The sequence below is a fragment of the Dichomitus squalens genome (assembly GCF_000275845.1).
Source record: "Dichomitus squalens LYAD-421 SS1 unplaced genomic scaffold DICSQscaffold_33, whole genome shotgun sequence".
In the NCBI taxonomy this organism is placed as follows: domain Eukaryota; kingdom Fungi; phylum Basidiomycota; class Agaricomycetes; order Polyporales; family Polyporaceae; genus Dichomitus; species Dichomitus squalens.
The window spans coordinates 192,273-210,644 of record NW_006766915.1 but is presented as its reverse complement, the minus strand read 5'-3'; the positions used below and the strand labels follow the sequence as shown (position 1 = coordinate 210,644).

The 18,372-nt window shown below is 55.6% G+C and overlaps 6 protein-coding genes across 6 annotated transcripts; 4 read left to right on the top strand and 2 right to left on the bottom strand.

The window, feature by feature from the left end:
- Positions 1-1,450: 1,450 nt before the first annotated feature.
- DICSQDRAFT_128569 (uncharacterized protein) lies at positions 1,451-2,473 on the bottom strand (the record flags this gene model as incomplete). The annotated part of the gene is made up of 3 exons (XM_007368234.1): positions 1,451-1,967; positions 2,014-2,137; positions 2,329-2,473. 3 exons carry the CDS (start codon positions 2,471-2,473, stop codon positions 1,451-1,453), a joined length of 786 nt encoding a protein of 261 aa, XP_007368296.1.
- A 2,653-nt stretch (positions 2,474-5,126) lies between these two features.
- Positions 5,127-6,830, bottom strand: DICSQDRAFT_182227 (uncharacterized protein). The gene is made up of 7 exons (XM_007368233.1): positions 6,510-6,830; positions 6,369-6,440; positions 6,067-6,127; positions 5,925-6,016; positions 5,805-5,870; positions 5,675-5,749; positions 5,127-5,616 (listed from the first exon to the last, which is right to left on the bottom strand). Exons 1-7 carry the CDS (start codon positions 6,559-6,561, stop codon positions 5,435-5,437), a joined length of 600 nt encoding a protein of 199 aa, XP_007368295.1. The 5' UTR covers positions 6,562-6,830; the 3' UTR covers positions 5,127-5,434.
- Positions 6,831-8,054: 1,224 nt separating this feature from the next.
- On the top strand, positions 8,055-11,567 carry DICSQDRAFT_65986 (uncharacterized protein; the record flags this gene model as incomplete). Its single annotated transcript, XM_007368232.1, has 16 exons — positions 8,055-8,229; positions 8,286-8,368; positions 8,460-8,585; positions 8,715-8,863; positions 8,929-9,629; positions 9,683-9,768; positions 9,824-9,901; positions 10,022-10,082; positions 10,134-10,150; positions 10,201-10,278; positions 10,336-10,444; positions 10,508-10,603; positions 10,657-10,722; positions 10,780-11,057; positions 11,115-11,222; positions 11,283-11,567. The coding sequence occupies 16 exons, from the start codon at positions 8,055-8,057 to the stop codon at positions 11,565-11,567; spliced, it is 2,496 nt and encodes an 831-aa protein (XP_007368294.1).
- A 259-nt stretch (positions 11,568-11,826) lies between these two features.
- Positions 11,827-14,118, top strand: DICSQDRAFT_89934 (carboxypeptidase C). The gene is made up of 4 exons (XM_007368231.1): positions 11,827-12,069; positions 12,118-12,936; positions 12,999-13,470; positions 13,534-14,118. Exons 1-4 carry the CDS (start codon positions 11,850-11,852, stop codon positions 13,643-13,645), a joined length of 1,623 nt encoding a protein of 540 aa, XP_007368293.1. The 5' UTR covers positions 11,827-11,849; the 3' UTR covers positions 13,646-14,118.
- An 85-nt stretch (positions 14,119-14,203) lies between these two features.
- DICSQDRAFT_138887 (uncharacterized protein) lies at positions 14,204-15,577 on the top strand. The gene is made up of 3 exons (XM_007368230.1): positions 14,204-15,134; positions 15,216-15,276; positions 15,340-15,577. The coding sequence occupies exons 1-3, from the start codon at positions 14,442-14,444 to the stop codon at positions 15,351-15,353; spliced, it is 768 nt and encodes a 255-aa protein (XP_007368292.1). The 5' UTR covers positions 14,204-14,441; the 3' UTR covers positions 15,354-15,577.
- Positions 15,578-16,412: 835 nt separating this feature from the next.
- Positions 16,413-18,114, top strand: DICSQDRAFT_128566 (uncharacterized protein; the record flags this gene model as incomplete). Its single annotated transcript, XM_007368229.1, has 5 exons — positions 16,413-16,497; positions 16,565-16,767; positions 16,820-17,045; positions 17,097-17,327; positions 17,387-18,114. The coding sequence occupies 5 exons, from the start codon at positions 16,413-16,415 to the stop codon at positions 18,112-18,114; spliced, it is 1,473 nt and encodes a 490-aa protein (XP_007368291.1).
- Positions 18,115-18,372: the final 258 nt, after the last annotated feature.

Below are 18,372 nucleotides of genomic sequence, written 5' to 3'. Positions count from 1 at the left end.
CGTCAGCCTCCATATCGTTGACTCCTCAACGACACACTACTATACCTGCTCGTCCGGTGGCCTGGTGTGCATGGCAAGTATTGGGCCTCAGTCCAACGTATTCGATGCTATCTCGCAGCGCGGGATGGGAGTCCCAGTCAAACTTGTGCGCGATCGGTCTTGTTGCTCCGGCGTCTGATGTCGGACCTTGTTCTCATCATGGTACCACGACGTCCCTGAGCTCCTTCTTCTCATCACATGTCGCTCTGCGCCGGTTGTGGCTCCCAGCGGGACTTGGCTGCGAGAGGCGATTCTACTCGGACGGAGCGCAGGGTGAAGACACCATGAGTGCGTTGCTTCGACGCAACATCAGTACCCGCGTCGACATTACGATCCGTATGTATGCGACAACAACCGGGAACGTAGGAGGGCTTTTGTATGGCAGGAGAAGGGAGCCACGTAGCGGACATGGGCCTGCCAGCCGGGTATGTGCTTTCTACGAGTGCGAGAGCGCACCACATCCCGAGATTCTCTTACGTGGGGCTATATCGGCATCACGACAAGGACACCGTCTGTCCTATCCTGTCGTGGTAGCGTCCGGTTCTTCGTCAAGCGGACATGCACTTTGATCGTAGCCATGTGAAGGCCTGTGTTTGCGAGAAGGACGACCAGCAAGCTATGCATCAGCGTGTTTCTTGGGCAGTCTGAGCAGATGTACGTGTACACGATACCTGATCCCGGCCTCCCATTTGCCTTCCCAGACAGTGATGCCGAGCTCGAACAGCAGGGGAGGAGAGTGTTTGGAAGGCTTGTCGGGTCGTCAGAACGACCTACGGAGCGACGACGCGTCAGCAGCATAGAAGCAATCCACTCCATCATGGAATTGCGTAAACAAGCTGTGGCTATTTTGATTCCTACAAGCAAGTTACAGCCTAAGTGTTTCGGTGCAGCTAGAAGTCACTATGACGGCTAAGTAATGTACAGCGGAGACATACGACAAAGCATCAATAGTACACGAGTGAACAATGCGGGCCTAGTGCCCTTGATTGTCATGGGAGGTAGTTATGTTTTAAAGCTGAACAGCTCCGACTCGCGTCCGGCTCCACTCAGAGAGGAGAACCTGGCTGTGGTATGCGGGGCGGTAAACAAGGGCCTTTGATAGTATGGTTGGAAAAATACAACGAGCAGCAGAAGAAGGGAATGCAAATTCTGACTCAGCCCGCAAACAAGGAGAACGCATAAAGCCACTCACTACGCGGAGGCGGCGTCAGCTGGTGACACTAGGAGTGCCACCAGGAAGGTGACAAACGGAAGGATGAAAGGCCCGCGTCGTTCCTGTCCGCGCCCTCTGTCAAGCCCTAGGTACGTCGCCTTCGATCACGATGTCTTCGCTTGTGTCCATGTCGCATCTAGCCACGCCTCCTGCCTCGCCCTCCTGACTCACGGCCTGAGCCACAGGACGCGGCTCCCGTTACGTAGGAAGGGAGGGAAGTAGGTCAATGTGTCCACGGTGTTTCCGCTCAACATGTTGGGAAACATCGCCGGGCCGTGTCCCCTGCCACGAGCACTCCAGTCCGTGCAGGGTGAGCAAGCACCCCCACCTCGCATGCCAGTGAGCTGCCTTCACGTGTCGAACGAAGGTGTTCCCCTGGTCCTTTTTGTGGCAAGCGCGGCACACGATCGCTCCGTTCGTTTTGAAGATGCGGCCATCTTCGACGTGCTCCCTGAAGTGCTCCGTAATCTTGCACTTCGACCGGGCAGCGCCCTCGCCCTCGCCCGTCTGCACCAATTGGAATTTTTCCGTGCACGTCGGCCACGGACACGGTGCGTTAGGCATCACCGTGCAGAGACGGTCGAGGACGTCGACCGGGATACGCGGCCGCTTGGACTTCTTGAATTGGCCGACGTTTACCGAGGAGCCACCCGGCAACCTCTTGCGCTTGGTGGGTGGGACGCGTGCGGTGTAACTGTTGTCTTCAATGGGTGCTCTACGCCGCTTTCCACGACCAACAGAAGCAGAAATGGGTGACGTACTTATTCCTTATCGCTGTTCCTGTCACTGCTCGCGTTGCTGACGGCGCCGACTTGATTCTCCTCGTCGGCGCGGCGGGGGTGGGCCGGGTATGAGGCTTTCCTGACATGGCGAGATTGGTATAGTCTGTAGGATGACGGTTACAAGCGGGGATCTCAAGGCATCCACCGCAAACTGGACGTCGAGACATCAGGATGGGTCCTCGATTTCTGGCCAAGATCGCGGTATGAGTACATTGTCGACTTTGCAAGAAGCGAACCTCACTCACCGACACACATTTCTGTGTGTGCACCTGCCTGCTAGGCCGTCCGCCGCACCTTGGCCATCCCTATCCTGGGCCCCTTCCCCTTCACCTCCTAGTCGCGCCCACGACATATCGGCCTCGTCGCGGTCCAAAGCGTCCCGACGGACGACGTGGAATATGATACAGAGTATCTCTGTTGGATGGTTGGCGGTAGACATGTGGGGCCGGGGCTCGATGGAGGTGGAGGCTGTCGATGGGAGGAGAGCTTGACGGCGAGCGGATGGATGTCGTCGTCTCCCATATCGTCGTCTTCTATCTCGTTCTCGCTGACCTCCGAGCTTTCTTCCAGCCACGACAGTATTGGAGTTCAGGAGTGAGGCGTAGGTGAATGCAGTCGTCCATTAGTGCGTACGGAGTGCATAATAAATACACGGTGTAGATACAAAAGACTTTGTAACTCTCGCAGACACCTGATGCAAGTAAGTAACAAACAACAAAAATAGAATAAAAGGTCTTATAACACAACAGTCAGCTTGTTGTCCTCTTTGTCTCTGCTGTCGAATAATATGAGCGAGCTTTCCGCGCCGCTCTGCATACCCGAGGCCCGAATCACTGCCGGGTGACGCGACAAGTGAGATTATCGAGTCTTACAAACAAGGCAATCATCGTGATCTTGGTAAAGCCCATCCTTGTTATCGCAAAATCGACATGGGGTGTATGGGACAAAGAACACAAGTCATGAGTGACAGATAGAAAGGAGCGATTTTTGGAGTGGAGAGGGCGGTAGAGGCGAATCCCAGCGTCTCGCCTGCGTCTGGTCGCCGCGTCACTTGTGTTGACAACCTTTGTCCCCTCGTGTGGCAACGTGACCAACGTGAACGACCCTTCCGGCAGTGAAGAATATAACACAGGAAACATTAGCATTCTCTCAAACTGAACCAACGCCAATGTGACATATGTACCGGAGACCCACACAACCATTGTCCCCCACATCACCTTTGGACCTTATGTTCTTCTCCTCCCGTAAATTAATCAAAGCCGACGCTGAACAGCACATCATGATGCCATAAACTTTGGGTGTATGATGCGAACACTCACCACTATGTCATTTCTAACAAAGATCAGTCGAAGGACTCACCTTTCCAGCCGCATGCAAGCCCGCTACGCCCTCATCTACGGGGTCCCCCCGATTATTCAAGCATTCGCCAAGGACCGATGTTTGCGATATTACAGACATGCCACAGAGACGTGTATTGTTGAGTCTCCCTGCACATGAACCAGATGCCACAGTCTTCGCGCTGGACGTTAGTTGCCATAAGCCAATACGGTGTAAATTTTTGAGCATTTTTCCCGTCCCCGGGACCTACACGCTCGCTCGTTCATCGATAACGGTCCCATCGTGCCAAGGAAGGCGCCAAACGCGTACGCCTGTGAAGCACGGACGGATACTTTGATCCCGCACGCAATCCATGGATCGTCGGCCACTACAACTGCCCTTTCAACCTCCCGGCTAAATAGTCCCAAAGCAAACGACAGCACAGAAGCATGCGTTTCGAGGAACGACAGGAGCAATGGACAGCCCTCTCACGATACTAGCTCGGCTTGGGCCACCATGACGTTTCCTTAGAGCTACCACCACGAAGCAGCGCGGATTCTTGACCATTACGCAGTGTCCACCACAACACTCATAGACATAGAATGATGCTTTTTGGTCGATGAGATCGAAGTTCACCCTACGTCACTGGTTCACGAAACCCTTTCTTCGACTACTTAGTGCGCAATGCCCTTCGAGGGCGCAAGGGCATCACGTTGTGTCATAACCCAGCAAAGGTTGAGTGCTGAGTTGGCATCTCGGCCTGAAGAACTGTTCAGTGGCATATCCTTCTATCATTCCTCTTTTGCAACCTCCACAAGTTGCGGGAACGGTATCAAGCCCCTAATGCTTGGCGTACACCGCCGGTTCTCATGCTGACTATTTCTCTTACACGCATAATTACATTCATGGTGAACGCCGTTGCCCAACTTTCGTTGTGCAATGGCACTCATCTCGTGTCCAGCCCTTCCTGATCATAGTTTGATTCCCCGCGTGCGGTAGAGAAAAACACGCTCTTTGCGACACAACCGATGCCCATGACGAAAGAGTGCGCACCTATGATAGCACTGCTTGGATAGGTACTGTCGTGAGTCAATCAACTCGTTGGTGAGCCCATTGGCCTCATAGTCTGCGATGACTCGACATCGTCCCTTGCATATCTCCGTTGGTTGCATGTGCTCCTTGTCGTATAATGTAGTCTTCAGTCGCTGCTGCGTTGGTAGACAATTGATTGATCCAATTCAGTCTAAGCTCGTCATCTGGCAAGACATGGGGAAGCTTCGTCAGCGTCCAGAACCTCGTCCGGTCGGCGACTCACGGTTCGCCTCTCGTCCTTGCCGATCCCTGCCATCTCTCTTACATTCGAGCATGATTTCGCAATACAATTTTCCCATAGGGTGACCTTTGGACCTTTGGACCTTGCCCTATAGGGCGATTTCCAGGATGGGGGTTTAGGCAGAGTTGTGCCGGTAACAAGCGCCAAACTCCTCGTCTTCGTACCACCGCGACTAGGGATGTCTTCGTTTTCATCCAGTTGTCTCACACGGTTCCCATGGTCGTTGCTCGTTGACATCTGTGCGATGCGAGTGTTCGTGAAGCGGTCGCTCAATCCTCACAGTATAGAATGGGCTAGCTGGGAAAGGGTCTCTGGCTAAGTACGAGGGATCTGGTCACCAGGTGTTCTTTGCATGTCTAGTACGTTTCCATGTTGTCCGCCGCACCTCTTCCCATTCTCCGCACCCTCCTTCCCACACGACTATCTCGAGCTGTCATTTGTTCTGCAACGTACGTACATCATCTCATCATGCGCTTTCGGCCCCGCCAGCAAAGTGCGAGTTGCACGGCTGAGGTTCAGATAAATTTCTGCCCTTCACTCAGTACGATGCCTCGTCTAACATGTCCAAGCAACAAGGAACGATATTTCAGCTAAACTACACACGCCAGCCGCCCCTGCCGGAAGGACGTCCGGCTCGAACACAAAAACAAAAACAAGATCCAAGCAGGTATACATGTTGAGTCGTGGATCGTCACCAGCCCCTTCTGTAAGCGTCATAGTTCACATCGCTGCACTGCGCTCCATGAGAGCTCAGAACTTCTCGAAGGCCTGGTGGCCGCGGACGGGGGCGAAGTAGTCCGTGAACGTCAATCGGGCGTTGGGGGCGCCTTCGTGCGGGCGGTAGCGCGAGAGGGGGCCGCCCCAGATGTGCTGGTGGCCCTGCTTGTGTTCCGAGAGGGCGTAGCGGAGGATCCAGGACGCCGTGAAGAAGACTGCATGTGAATGTTTCAGCTGCATATACACTCGCGAGGTAGGTAATACTAGACGCACTCGCGACGAACTCGATCCAGACGAAGGACTTGAGAGCCTGGACATCGCGGCACCACCCGCGCATGTCAGCGTACTCTGGGAGGTCGGGCGAGGTGAGCGGTATGCATCCGGACGGAAATGTAAGGCGTACCATCGGGGATTGAACCGCAGCTCATGGGAATGCGGCTCCAGCGGGAGGTAGAGAATGCGTTGAACGCTGATTCCCGGGACGCTCAGCTCATGACAGGAGGATAGCGTTGAGTGTACGCACCGAGCCAGAAGATGCTTAGGACGTAGAGGAGGCCGACTTCAACTGCGGGGCGCGCGGTGGGTATGTTCTTGATGGCAACGTCGAGGACAAGCCTACAGGCAACTCGGCATCAAGCTCTATAGGTTTCATCATTCCGACGTACGTGAAGATAAGGATGACCAGGGTCGTCACTGCAAGACCTAGAGGGAAGAGATCTGCCATGACTGCGAAGGAGAAGTTTCGTTAGCTGCATGTTCAGCCAATCGCCTTGGAGCCAGGCGAAAGGACAACGGTGTAGCTGGAGCGGTGGGGAGACATTCTCGATCAAGAGACTAAGGTTTCAGCAGACGGTTGACTTGCACGATCCCGACTTTCTTCTCCCTCCTCATCTGTTTTGGACTCCTCGCGTGGCTACCCTCGGTCCTCCCGCTACCATGTGCTACGAACGAAAGAAAGGGAACTCACAGTAATACTCCTGGAAATGGTTCACCCGCACGGCGAACGCGAGGGCAAGAATGGTGAAGATGATCAACAGGACTAGCAGCCACTAGACGTTAGCATGGAAGGCAAGAAGTCAATCACAACTCGGCGGCGGGCATGGCATACCATGAACGCCAAGCTTCCTCTTTCCAATCGACGAGAACTCGGACAACGCCATTTTGATATCAGTGCTCGAACCGCGACTCTGAGGTGTTCAAGAGAAGCCCTAGAGGTCGCACAGCGAAACGAATGACAAGGGAGAAAAGACAGAAGCGTAGACTCCACCCTGTGCGAGGGCGAAGAGGTGTAGGAATACAGCGAAGGAGAGGTGTGGAAGAGTCGCGCGGGCTGCTCATCATTGTCCGCGCGATCAAGAGCGCTGTCTTGACGACCGCATCTCGCGACGCCCCACAACAGGCAATCATCGCGCGTTGGTGCGCGCGCGACACAAGTACGTCCGCGCACCGTCGCCATATGGTCAACGACTTCGCTTTCGACTGTGCAAGGCCGCGCAGACGTCGAGAGCGATCCAGAACCAACATTGCTGCAGTCGAAATCGAGCGACGCAGAGAGCATTAACATATCGCTCAAGCGCCGTTCTGCGAGGTATTTACATGTGTGTACCGAGGCTCGTCCGGAGACTCTTACTATAAATACTCCTTGCTGCTCATCCTCGTACCGCGTCTTCAGTGCACGAAGACAGACTGTCTTCACTCCGAGTCATAAGCATCCTTATACGTGACCTGTAAAGGGAACGAGTTCAATTTTAGATAAGGGCCCTTCCCTTCTATTCCCTTGGGACTCGGCCGATCTGTCCAGGCCACGACGTTGCATTCAACGAAGCATCGCAAGAATTACCTGACATTTGTATCCCAAACCGTCGAGCTCTCGTTTGGCCCCTCAACAACGCCGTCATCCACACGCTGGCGTCCCGAAGCACACCCCACAGCGCTGACAGCGTCGTCTCCGGTTCCCATCACCTCGTGACACTTGCAGTGCATTCGCGACGGTATAGGGGGACCTCCTCGTATACTTCCTAGCTGCCCTACGCTCTTCATTGCGCACTCTCGTCTCATACTGTCCATGAACACACCCCAGCGTATAACAAGACCACCATGAGTTCTCTGAAACCATGCCATGAACTCCTCCTTTCGTTCGGGCACGGGTGCATTGGTTAGTCCCCTACATCGTTGACTGATGATTTCTCTGGGATCTTACATCACTGAGCTTTCTTTGCGACAGCCAACGTCATCGGCTCCTCCCGGGTCAGTTCCACAACTCATTCGGCTTGTACCACCATCATGCTCACCCCCACGTAGCCATCACCTCCGCTATTCTCCAGCGGCCCGCCGGCTCTTGTGGACCAGGCACAAGACTCATACCCAATTCTACTTGACGAAGCACAAGGCAAGTCCCCTACTACGTCCGGTAACTGTCCGGCGTGCCATGCTCTCTCCACGCCGCATGCCGATGCTGGCCAGCGAAGCGCATCATGTGTACGGGTCATGCACGCTTCTCTACGCGCTTGCCGCCCATTGCGACGGCGAAGGATCTTGCATCTCACCGAGCCCGTAGCCCCGTAGCGAGCCGCTGATTATCATTGGTCCCATAAATACGCTCTCTCTATGGTCATGCATGTTGACCTGCTCTTCGACCCTTAACGCTGCCAATATGCACCTCCGACGAGCAGGTGTCGCCGTCGGACTTGGCTCCGCCATCTCCGCTGCTGTTGCGGCGCCTCCCGCGTTCCCCGCATCCGGAAACGGGATCTGGTACACTCAACCAGGCCGCGACTTTGATTTTTGGGCGGACGACTGGTTGCCTGTTGGGAACGGCTACCTTGCAGGTGGGTGTCACTGTTACTGGATCAGCTCTGCGCGAGATCCTGACAGCGCCTTGCAGCGATGGTCAACGGACAGGCTGCGCAGGAGGTGACCCAGCTTAACATCGAGTCCCTCTGGTCTGGTGGCCCCTTCCAGGATCCCGTAAGTGAATGGGCTTCCGGGCCGCATGTCGTCATACGCCGTTCCTGGGTGTACGGCAGCATACGGTGTTGACCTGCTTCCTGCTTCCTAGACGTACAATGGAGGGAATAAGGCGGCTTCCGACCAGGCGACCGTGGCGCAAGAAATGCAGGTGATACGTCAAGCCATCTTCCAGAGCCCCAACGGGACCATCGACAGTGCGTCTACATCTGGCGGGGTCCGTGGTGTGGATTGATTCACTTCTACGCGTGGTTGTTTAGACATCGAGCAGCTGACCACCGATGCCGGCGCGTACGGTAAGCCTCGTACCTGCAGGTAATGGCAGGTGAGTTCGTGAATTCACAAGCCGCTCTCGATAGGCTCCTACGTCGGTGCCGGATATCTGCTCGCCACCCTCGACCTGAATGGCGGTTTCTCTGACTTTGTCCGATGGCTCGATTTGGATGCTGCCGTGCAACGCACCTCATGGACCCAAGGAAACGCGTCCTTCTTCCGGTGAGTGAACTAATCCAATCGACCGACCACTCGGGGCAGACATGGCTGAAATTAGACGCCAACAGCGAGACGTTCTGCTCCCATCCTACGCAGGCATGCGTCCAGCGCATCAACACGACCGATGCTAGCACCCTTCCCGCTCTGACCTACGCCTACTCTGTCGATGCGGAGTCGGGGATCCTTATTCCCACCGTCTCATGCTTCGATAACTCGACGCTCCAGATCACCGGCACCGCCTCCAGCCCCGGCATGGCCTTCGAGATCCTCGCCCGGGTCAGCGCGAGCGGCACGAACACCTCCATTGTCTGCGCGCCCACCGGGACGAACAACGCCACGATCAGTGTCAGCGGCGCGAGCGACGCGTTCATCACCTGGGTTGGCGGCACGGACTACGACGCCGACGCGGGCGACGCCGTGCACAGCTTCTCGTTCAAGGGCGCGGACCCGCACGATGCCCTCGTCGCGCTGATTGAGCCCGCGACCGCGTCCGCGACGACGTACGATGGCGCGCTCGCGGCGCACATCGCGGACTACGCGGGGCTGATAACCAAATTCGAGCTCGACCTCGACCAGACGCCCGACTTCGCCACCCCGACGGACCAGCTGCATGACGCGTACCAGACGGACGTGGGGAATCCGTACCTGGAGTGGCTGCTGTTCAACTTTGGGCGGTACCTCCTCGCCGGCAGCGCGCGGGGCACTTTGCCGGCGAACCTGCAGGGCAAGTGGGCGAAGGACGACAGCAACCCGTGGAGCGCGGACTACCGTGAGTGCTCCGAATGCCAGAGATATTGGCGTGTGCTCATCGGGACTGCGAAGATTCAAACATAAACATCCAGATGAACTATTGGTTCGCGGAGCTGACGGGCATGGACGTCGTCACGCCCCTGTTCGATTACTTTGAGGTCCGTGTGTTGTGATTGTATGGAGACGTTTGACTGAATGTGAGGATGCCTACAGAAAACGTGGGCTCCTCGCGGTGCTCTCACTGCTCAATACCTGTACAACATCTCCGAGGGATGGGTAACGCACAACGAGGTCCGTGATATCATATCCGCGTTGTCGCAGCGTTGGTTACAATATTAAATTACCAGATGAACGTATGATGAATCTCTGCTGTTCAAAGTAACGGCGAGTCACTGAAATACATGCTGCTAGATCTTCGGGCACACCGGCATGAAGGGAGGTGGGAACACAGCGTCGTGGGCCGACTACCCCGGTACGTCTGTAGCCCCAATGATTTTTTTACGGAAGTCTTACACCCTTTCAGAGTCCAACGCATGGATGGTATGCGCGTCAAAAGACTATGCGAAAACATGGCTGATGCGCTTGCGAAGATGCTTCACGTCTGGGATCATTTTGACTTCACTCAGGACAGCGATTGGTTCAAAGCTCAGGGATGGCCGCTCCTGAAGGTGAGACCCTTATTGAAGGCTTTTGGCTTGCCGCACGCACTCACGTCGAATATGCAGAGTGTTGCACAGTTCCACCTGCAGAAACTCGTTCCTGACGAACGCTTCAACGACTCGACCCTCGTGGTCAACCCGTGCAACTCTCCCGAACAGGTTCCGATCACTCTCGGTGAGCGCCATTACGCACATCCGACCTCTCACATTTCGACAGATGCACTAAGATGGGCTTTAGGGTGTGCCCACGCCCAGCAGCTCATCTGGCAGCTGTTCAATGCCATCGACAAGGGATTCGCCATTTCCGGCGATACTGATACTGCCTTCCTTGACGGTGCGTTAGCACAGCCCCTCACATGCCCACATGGCTCAATGCTTTTATCTCAGAGGTCCGCGCGAAGCGAGAGCAAATGGACAAGGGCATCCATATCGGTTCCTGGGGCCAACTCCAAGGTCCGTACTGTCTTCTAGCTCACTTCGTTGTTCTTGACATACGCGTTTACATCGCAGAATGGAAGGTGGACATGGATTCGCCTACCGACACCCACCGCCACCTCTCCCACCTTGTCGGCCTTTATCCCGGATACGCCGTATCGGGCTACAACGCTACCGTTCAAGCGACCGCTGAGAACTACACTCATGATGAAGTCATCGCCGCTGCTACGACGAGTCTTATCCATCGCGGGAATGGCACAGGGCCTGACGCCGACTCGGGCTGGGAGAAGGTCTGGCGCGCGGCATGTTGGGCGCAACTCCAGAATGCGACCGAGTTCTACCACGAGCTCACTGTGAGTGCTGCCGCGTTTCAATCCATATCCGGAATGTAGATCAGAGTTTCGTCACAGTACGCACTCGAGCGCAACTTTGCGCCGAACTTGTTTAGCCTTTATTCGCAAGGCGAGGGCGCGATTTTCCAGATCGACGCTAACTTCGGTTTCCCCGCCGCACTCCTCGTACGAGCCTTCGTCTGCCCCAACATCGCGTGCTGTAGCACTCATTCACTTTTCTATTAGAACGGTCTGATCCAAGTGCCGGACGTAGCCACGACGGGCGACATCTACACCGTCTTCATCCTCCCTGCGCTCCCGTCCAACTGGCCCAGCGGCTCCATCAAGAACGCACGGCTTCGTGGCGGCATCAGCATCGAGTTTTCGTGGGCCCCGGCCCCTCAGGGTCTAACGTCCTTGAAGGTATCGGCGGAGTCTTTCGCTGCAAGGAGGCGGGTTCGATTCGTGCACAAGGGGCAGACGATCAAGGAGATCACGACGTCCCCAGGGATGAGCGTCAATCTAGTGTAAAATGCGTAGGAGCTGTAAGATTGGCATGTATCTGATTTCGAGTTTCGAGACGAGTACTATCGTCGTCGTGGACTGTAGGACTATTTTTCGGGAATGAGATGGCTGGTATACTGCACATTTGCGAAGGGCAGCTCATTCCATAACCGCCGGCTTGCAATCTAATCTAATCTCGCCTTTCCGAAAGCGGGTACTTGCTGAGTTGGGCGCCGGCTACGGATGACGTCCCCTGCCTGCGGCCCAGAGCAACTGCAACCTTTGTCGACGACCTCCACGACTACAGTGATGAAGGCGTTATCGACGACCCTGCTACCCTTTCTGACGCTCCTGGCCTCGACGGTCGTACTTGCGGTGCCCACGGGCGAGCAAGTCGTGCTCGACGACCTCAGTCGCGTTGCCAAGGACTGGCAGCATGCCGCCGAAGACGTGTTCCACAAGGGCGAGCAACGCGTCACGCAATGGGTACAGGACGGAAGGGAGTTCATCAAGCAGCACGATATTACTTGTGAGTAGCCAAATCGCTTAATAGAATTGCTTTTCTGAAACATCTCAGACGAACTCGTTTCACACCCCGCGTTTGAGGAATATCAGCTTCGCATGACCGAGCCGACTATCTGCGACCCCTCCGTGCAGCAGGCGTCGGGTTATCTCGACATCGCGGACGACAAGCACCTTTTCTTCTGGTTCTTCGAGGCCCGCCAGAACCCCGAGGAGGCTCCTCTGGTTTTGTGGCTCAACGGCGGCCCTGGTTGCTCTTCCACCACTGGCCTTCTCTTCGAGCTCGGCCCGTGCCGCATCGCGGACGAGGGCAAGAACGTCACGCTCAACCCCCACTCGTGGACCGAGTCCGCAAACGTCGTCTTCCTCGACCAGCCGGTCAACGTCGGCTACTCGTACGCTGAGGATGGCACCTCCGTGAACACCACCCCGGTCGCGGCGGAGGACGTCTGGGCATTCCTCGAGCTCTTCCTCGCCCGCTTCCCCAAGTACTCCAAGCTCCCCTTCCACATCGCTGCTGAGAGTTATGGCGGTATGTACGCGCCGAGCATCGCGAGCGTCGTGTACCACAAGAACGTCGACCTCGCTGCCGGAACGCTTGTCGCACCTGGGCTCCAGCACATCAACCTTGAGTCTATCATCGTTGGCAATGGCCTGACCGACCCCTACCATCAGTTCGCAAGCGTGCCCGATGCCGCATGCGAAGGCGAGTACCCGGTCTTCAGCGATCCCCAGGGCCCTGAGTGCCAGGCCCTCCGCACGAAGGTCCCTACCTGCCAGCGGCTCATCCAGAGTTGCTACAACTACGATTCTCGCTTCACCTGTGTTCCTGCGCTCCTGTACTGCAACAGCCAACTCATGGGACCCGTTGTCCGTGCGTAGCCCCATTTTGAGTACCTCCGCAGTCACAAGCCGCTGACGCTCATCTCCCCACAGAGACCGGCAAGAACGTCTATGACACCCGTCGCGACTGCGACAGGTCCAAGGATGGTGATCTCTGCTACCAAGAGCTCCAGTGGATCGAGACCTGGATGAACTCCCCTGAGGTCAAGAGGCAGCTTGGCGTCAACCCATCGATCGACTTCGCGAGCTGCAACATGCAGGTCAATCAGGCCTTCGCGCTCCAAGGTGACGGCGCTCGGAATCGCGCGAAGCTCTTGCCCGAGCTTGTCGAGAACGGCATCCGCGTCCTTATCTACGCTGGTGATGCGGATATGGCGTGCAACTACGTTGGAAACGAGCGTTGGGTCGAGGAGCTAGAGACGAAGTTCCAGCCCGAGTTCAAGAAGACCACGAAGCAGCCGTGGGTGACGCTCAACAAGGGCGACGTTTCGGGCTGGGTGCGCAGCGCTGGCGGAGATGGCTTTACTGCGGGCAACATCACCTATGTCCAGGTGCACGCTGCTGGGTGCGTATCCTCATGCATTTCGAAACGGCCCGTCCGCTGACACGTGCGTTTGTAACTCCACAGCCACATGGTGCCGTTCGATCAACCCGAGGCGTCGCTCGACCTCTTCTCGAGGTGGCTTGCGGATGTGTCTCTGACGCTGAACACCTCTGAGGCGCGCACGTATGGGTGGTGATTGCCCTCCATATCTTATACATGACTCGGACATCTTTGTACGATACTGATCATGATGTTATCACATGATCGTTATTCCGCCACGCGGAAACGCATTCCGACGTGACTGGCCTATTCGCGGCGAGTTCGTTGCAGAGCAATTAGCCTCTCGGTCGTTTTCTCCTTCCGCCTTTTACACCAGAACTCTTCGGGCTCCGATCGTATTCGCCTTCCCCCTATCACAGCATCCGCTCTTCTCTGTGGCCGATGACGCCTTCCAATCCAATCGAGCGTCGCGCCTTGGCTTCAGAATAGCCATCTTCATCCGCTAGGTCCAACTCGCACGTCTTGTTCCGCAATGCTCACTTCTTTCCTCCATTCATCATACCCAGTGCCTGCCTGACGTGTGAGCGAGAAGGCTGTCTATTATGCCAGTTTGTCTTGGTTGCCGCCTGCCATTGGCTGCATTCATCGATATCCTGCCCCGCCTTCCGGCGCTATTGATGGCCGATTGGTTCTACCCCAGACGCCACTAATCATCATTCTGGTCCTTGCCGGCCGCCGCCCCTACACTTGACTTGCATTAGGTTCTTCCATTCCAGCTCCCGTCCTGAAACTGTCAACAATCATCGCCCTCGATCCGGTCCTCCAAACTCCGCTTCCGGTCTTCGAGCCCTGGCGGGACCTGTGGAGGCCCATCTCAAGCAATGCTCAGGTTCTGACGTATAAATGGCAGGGAAAGCACGACAGTGAAGAGCAGTACTTGCACACCCACCCCCAATTCGTCTCGCTCGCCTCTCTTTGAATCATCGTACGCCATGTCCGGATACGGGAACGACAACTACGGCTCCTCCAACGACTCGTACGGTAGCTCCGACAACAGCTACGGTTCGTCCCGGAACGATAACTCTGCGGCGAACAATGCGTACGGCAGCAACAACGACTCTTATGGGTCTAACAACAACAATAACAACAACAACAGTAGTACCGACTCCTACGGTAGCGCCAACAACGACTCGTATGGGAGCGGCGGCAACCGTAACGATAACTCGTACGGCGGCAACAACGCCGACTCGTACTCCTCGTCCAACGACAACAACAACTCGTACGGCTCCTCGAAGCGCGACGCTACCAACGACAACTCGTACGGCTCGAGCAACTTGGGATCCTCAAACAACGACAACTATGGCGCCAACAACAACAGCAACAGCAACGAAAGCTACGGCTCGTCGAACAACTCGAACAGCTACGGGTCGAGCAACGACCCGAACGGCTCGAACGGCAACTCGTACGGCTCGAGCAACAACAACGACTCGTATGCTTCGTCGAACAAATCGGACAACTACGGTTCCTCCGACCGTGGAAACGACAACTCTTCGTCCGACTCGTACGGCTCCAACTCGAACACTGCCAACTCGAACACTACCAATTCGAGCTCCAGCGGAACCGGCTCCGGAGACTGGGTGGAGAAGGGCGTCGAGTACGCCGCGCAGAAGGCGGGATACAACCTGGTATGTACTAACTGTGCCCCCTCCCTCTTGGTGTGAGGTTGTGTATCTTGAGCCCTGCTCACACATACACATTTCCTCTAGGATTCAGACACGGCGAACTCGGTCGCGGGCCAGCTTCGTCAGGGCCTCAGCAAGTTCTCCGGTGCGTCCTTCCACCTCGACTGTGCTGCCATACAAGTTTTGATCTCTAGATGGTGTCTTTCAGGTGGAAACTTCTGAACGCTAGCTCTTGCTTTCGGTGTATCTGAGGTGTTCACTAAAGTTCACGATGTATGAAGGGCAAACGGACTCTAAATGAATAAGTCTAATGACTCCCATGTGCTGCCCATCGTTGACCGGTCTGTCTGGCACTTTCTCGCATCGTCCATTTCCCTGCTGTATGTTGATGCCGATGGAAAGGGTGAGCGGGATCGTATGGATTTTTGGGAGGGATGTTGAAGGAGACAGTCCGCGCCTGCGTTCCACCCGGGGGCCAGAAAAGCAGCCTGACCCCGAGGATTCTCAAAATGTCCCGAGGTCTATTGACATTGATTGTCGGGCTTCTCATGCAAAATACTCCATCACTGAGGCTAGTACTCGTGAGTAGGCTGTCACTTAGCCCCGAGGACCGAAGTGAGCCACTGCGGGCGCTTTGATTATGTTACATCTTGCCAGCGGTGATCGCAGCGAGTCGCGCTCCGTACTAGTTAACCTCCCGCCATCACTGTCACCCAGATGCACTACAATTTCATACTTCCCTGACAAGGACGAGTCTCCGAGTCGGATCAAGCACAATGCCGATGTGAGTACCGTTTGGTATCGGCGACCGTTATTAGGTCCCGCAACATCACTGCCGAGCTTAGTAGCCAGTCGACTGACCTCTTTGCCGTTCCAGTGAACTCGGTCCGGACGAACGTCCGTACTAGCTCCACCCAAATGGGCGCAAAGTGCCCCCTAAAGAGCGCCCCGTCGCTCAACCGCAGAATCTTACGTTCTCTTGCACCGACTTCGTTGTGGAAGTAATCGCCACTCGGTCCGTAAGCTGCAGCCGACGTCACGTACATGGAAAATTCGGTACTCCTGCTTGATTGAAGAGCGATTCGCCCGGTTGAAACGACTGCGCTGCATACCCCTTGTCCAATGGCGATGATCTCAGGCTTGAGTTTACACTGCGAGTGCGATCCAGTGACGTACCCGCGGACCGACACTTCCAAGATCCGGAAGAGTATAAAGGCGCATGAATGTCGTCTGTGCCCTCGCTATCTCACCATACTCACTTCTTTAATCTCGCAATTCTTCATGCGGCTCTCTACTTCAACTTTGATACTCGCGGTCGTCGGTGGCACGTTGGCTGCACCAGGGCCTGGCTCGCACATTCTCGCGGGTAGGTCGAATCATCGCCTGATCGAGTCGCTCGCGGATTGATTTGTCGTCTTGTGTCACGCTTCTAGCACGACAGAGCTCAGCGGGTGATCCAGGCGGCGCAGTCCAATGCCCCGCGGATACCCAATGGTTTGATCAGCCTATCGACCACGCTTCTACGAACTCGAGCCAGACATTCAAACAGAGGTACCAAATCGACACATCGAACTTCAAGGAAGGCGGGCCGATCTTGTTCTACCAGTCTCCTGAGGCCACCGACATTGCCTGCATCGTGAATATCTCTTGTACAAATGACGTCGTTCAAGGACTCACCGGCTCGACAGAGTGAACTGCTTTTCATGGATTGGGCCAAAGAGCTTGGAGGTATCGTTGCCACGCTTGAGCACCGGTACTTTGGTCAGAGCCTTCCGTTCGGAAACAACTCTTACACTCTCGACAACCTGAAGCCTTTCACTCTCGATAACGTCATGCAGGACGCAGTCCACTTCTTGGATTTCGTCAAGAAGAATGTGACCGGCGCGGCGAAGTCAAAGACAATCGTCGCAGGCGGTATGTCGTCGCTTCGTCCTGGATTACGGAAGATACTAACTTCCTGTGCAGGCTCATATGGTGGCTTCCTAGCACCTGTCTTCCGTCAGAATTACCCAGACACTTTCTTTGGTGCATGGGGTATAGCTGGACCGTTCCGCTCCCTCGGCACTGTGGATGAGGTCGGGGCGGAGCTCCATAACTGGTACAACTACGTCCAGAGCACCTACGCTCACCGCTCCCTCGAGGCATTCGACCGCATCAGGAATGGTTTTGCGCAGGTGAAGCAGCTTATTGACACCGGTTCGTCGTATCATCTACAATTGATAACACTGCATGACATTGTATTCTTACGCTCATAGGTCATAATGCTACCCTCACAAAGGAGCTCTCGCTATGCCACCCGCCGAGTAACAGCAGCGACGATTTGGCCACGTTCGCCTCCTTCCTCGTTTCCTCATACACCACCATGTCACAGTTCAACGGTCTCCCACCTGCCGTTTTCTTCAACGTCTCCGGCAACTCGCTTGACGTTGTTGTCAACGACACCCTTGCCGCCCCGACGCCCCTCGCCGGCATCAACCAGACGCTTTGGCATGCGCACGGTCTGGACGCAGTGAATGGCTGCCTGAACTACACGGACGCACAGAACAGTGGCTTCGGCGTGCAAGAGATACCTTTCATGTGGGCGCAATGCAATTGGTTCCCGCTCAACCTCGCGATCGCCAACGACAGCATCTTCAACATCGGCTCTCCCGGACTAGGGATGAGCAGCAGCCCGTCGGCGACATGCGAGACACTATTTAACCTGACACAGGTCAACGGGGCAGACGTCCTCACGAGGTACAACGTCACCCGGGAGGACATCGGGAACTCGACGCACATCATCTTCAGCGAGAACGAGTATGATCCCACTACGAGCGTCGCGGTACCTCCGGACTGGCTGGGCGACAACGTCAGCACGGATATTGATAAGTCAGTTGTATTGTTCGTCGCCGGCACCGGGCACGGACAAGACCTTGCCCGGCCTAATGCGACTGATCCGTCCTCCCTCACTGCAGTACGTTCTATCCTGACACGAGCCTATTGACGCAGCTAATCAAGCGTCTGTCCAGGCGCGCAATATCGAATTCAACATCTTCAAGGCTTGGCTCGCCGGCGCGAACGAGACTATCAGTGGCATTTCGACTACTATTACAGCTTCTGCAACGGCTATAGGCTCCGCTACCTCGTTTTCCGCGTCTGCGACTGCCACAAGTTCTGCCACAGGTACCGCTTCGTCCGCTTCCCTCTAGGGGACATACTTCAGCCGACTGCCGATTTTTGCTTCACACGACTACTTCACCTT

Coding starts and splice junctions, on each gene's coding strand:
- DICSQDRAFT_182227 (XM_007368233.1), bottom strand. CDS start 6,561: ATGGCGTTGTCCGAGTTCTCGTCGATTGGAAAGAGGAAGCTTGGCGTT. Junction 6,441..6,509: donor GAGGAAGCTTGGCGTTCATG/GTATGCCATGCC, acceptor AGTGGCTGCTAG/TCCTGTTGATCATCTTCACC. Junction 5,750..5,804: donor CTGCGGTTCAATCCCCGATG/GTACGCCTTACA, acceptor CCGACCTCCCAG/AGTACGCTGACATGCGCGGG.
- DICSQDRAFT_89934 (XM_007368231.1), top strand. CDS start 11,850: ATGAAGGCGTTATCGACGACCCTGCTACCCTTTCTGACGCTCCTGGCC. Junction 12,937..12,998: donor ACTCATGGGACCCGTTGTCC/GTGCGTAGCCCC, acceptor ATCTCCCCACAG/AGACCGGCAAGAACGTCTAT. Junction 13,471..13,533: donor GTCCAGGTGCACGCTGCTGG/GTGCGTATCCTC, acceptor GTAACTCCACAG/CCACATGGTGCCGTTCGATC.
- DICSQDRAFT_138887 (XM_007368230.1), top strand. CDS start 14,442: ATGTCCGGATACGGGAACGACAACTACGGCTCCTCCAACGACTCGTAC. Junction 15,135..15,215: donor AGAAGGCGGGATACAACCTG/GTATGTACTAAC, acceptor CATTTCCTCTAG/GATTCAGACACGGCGAACTC.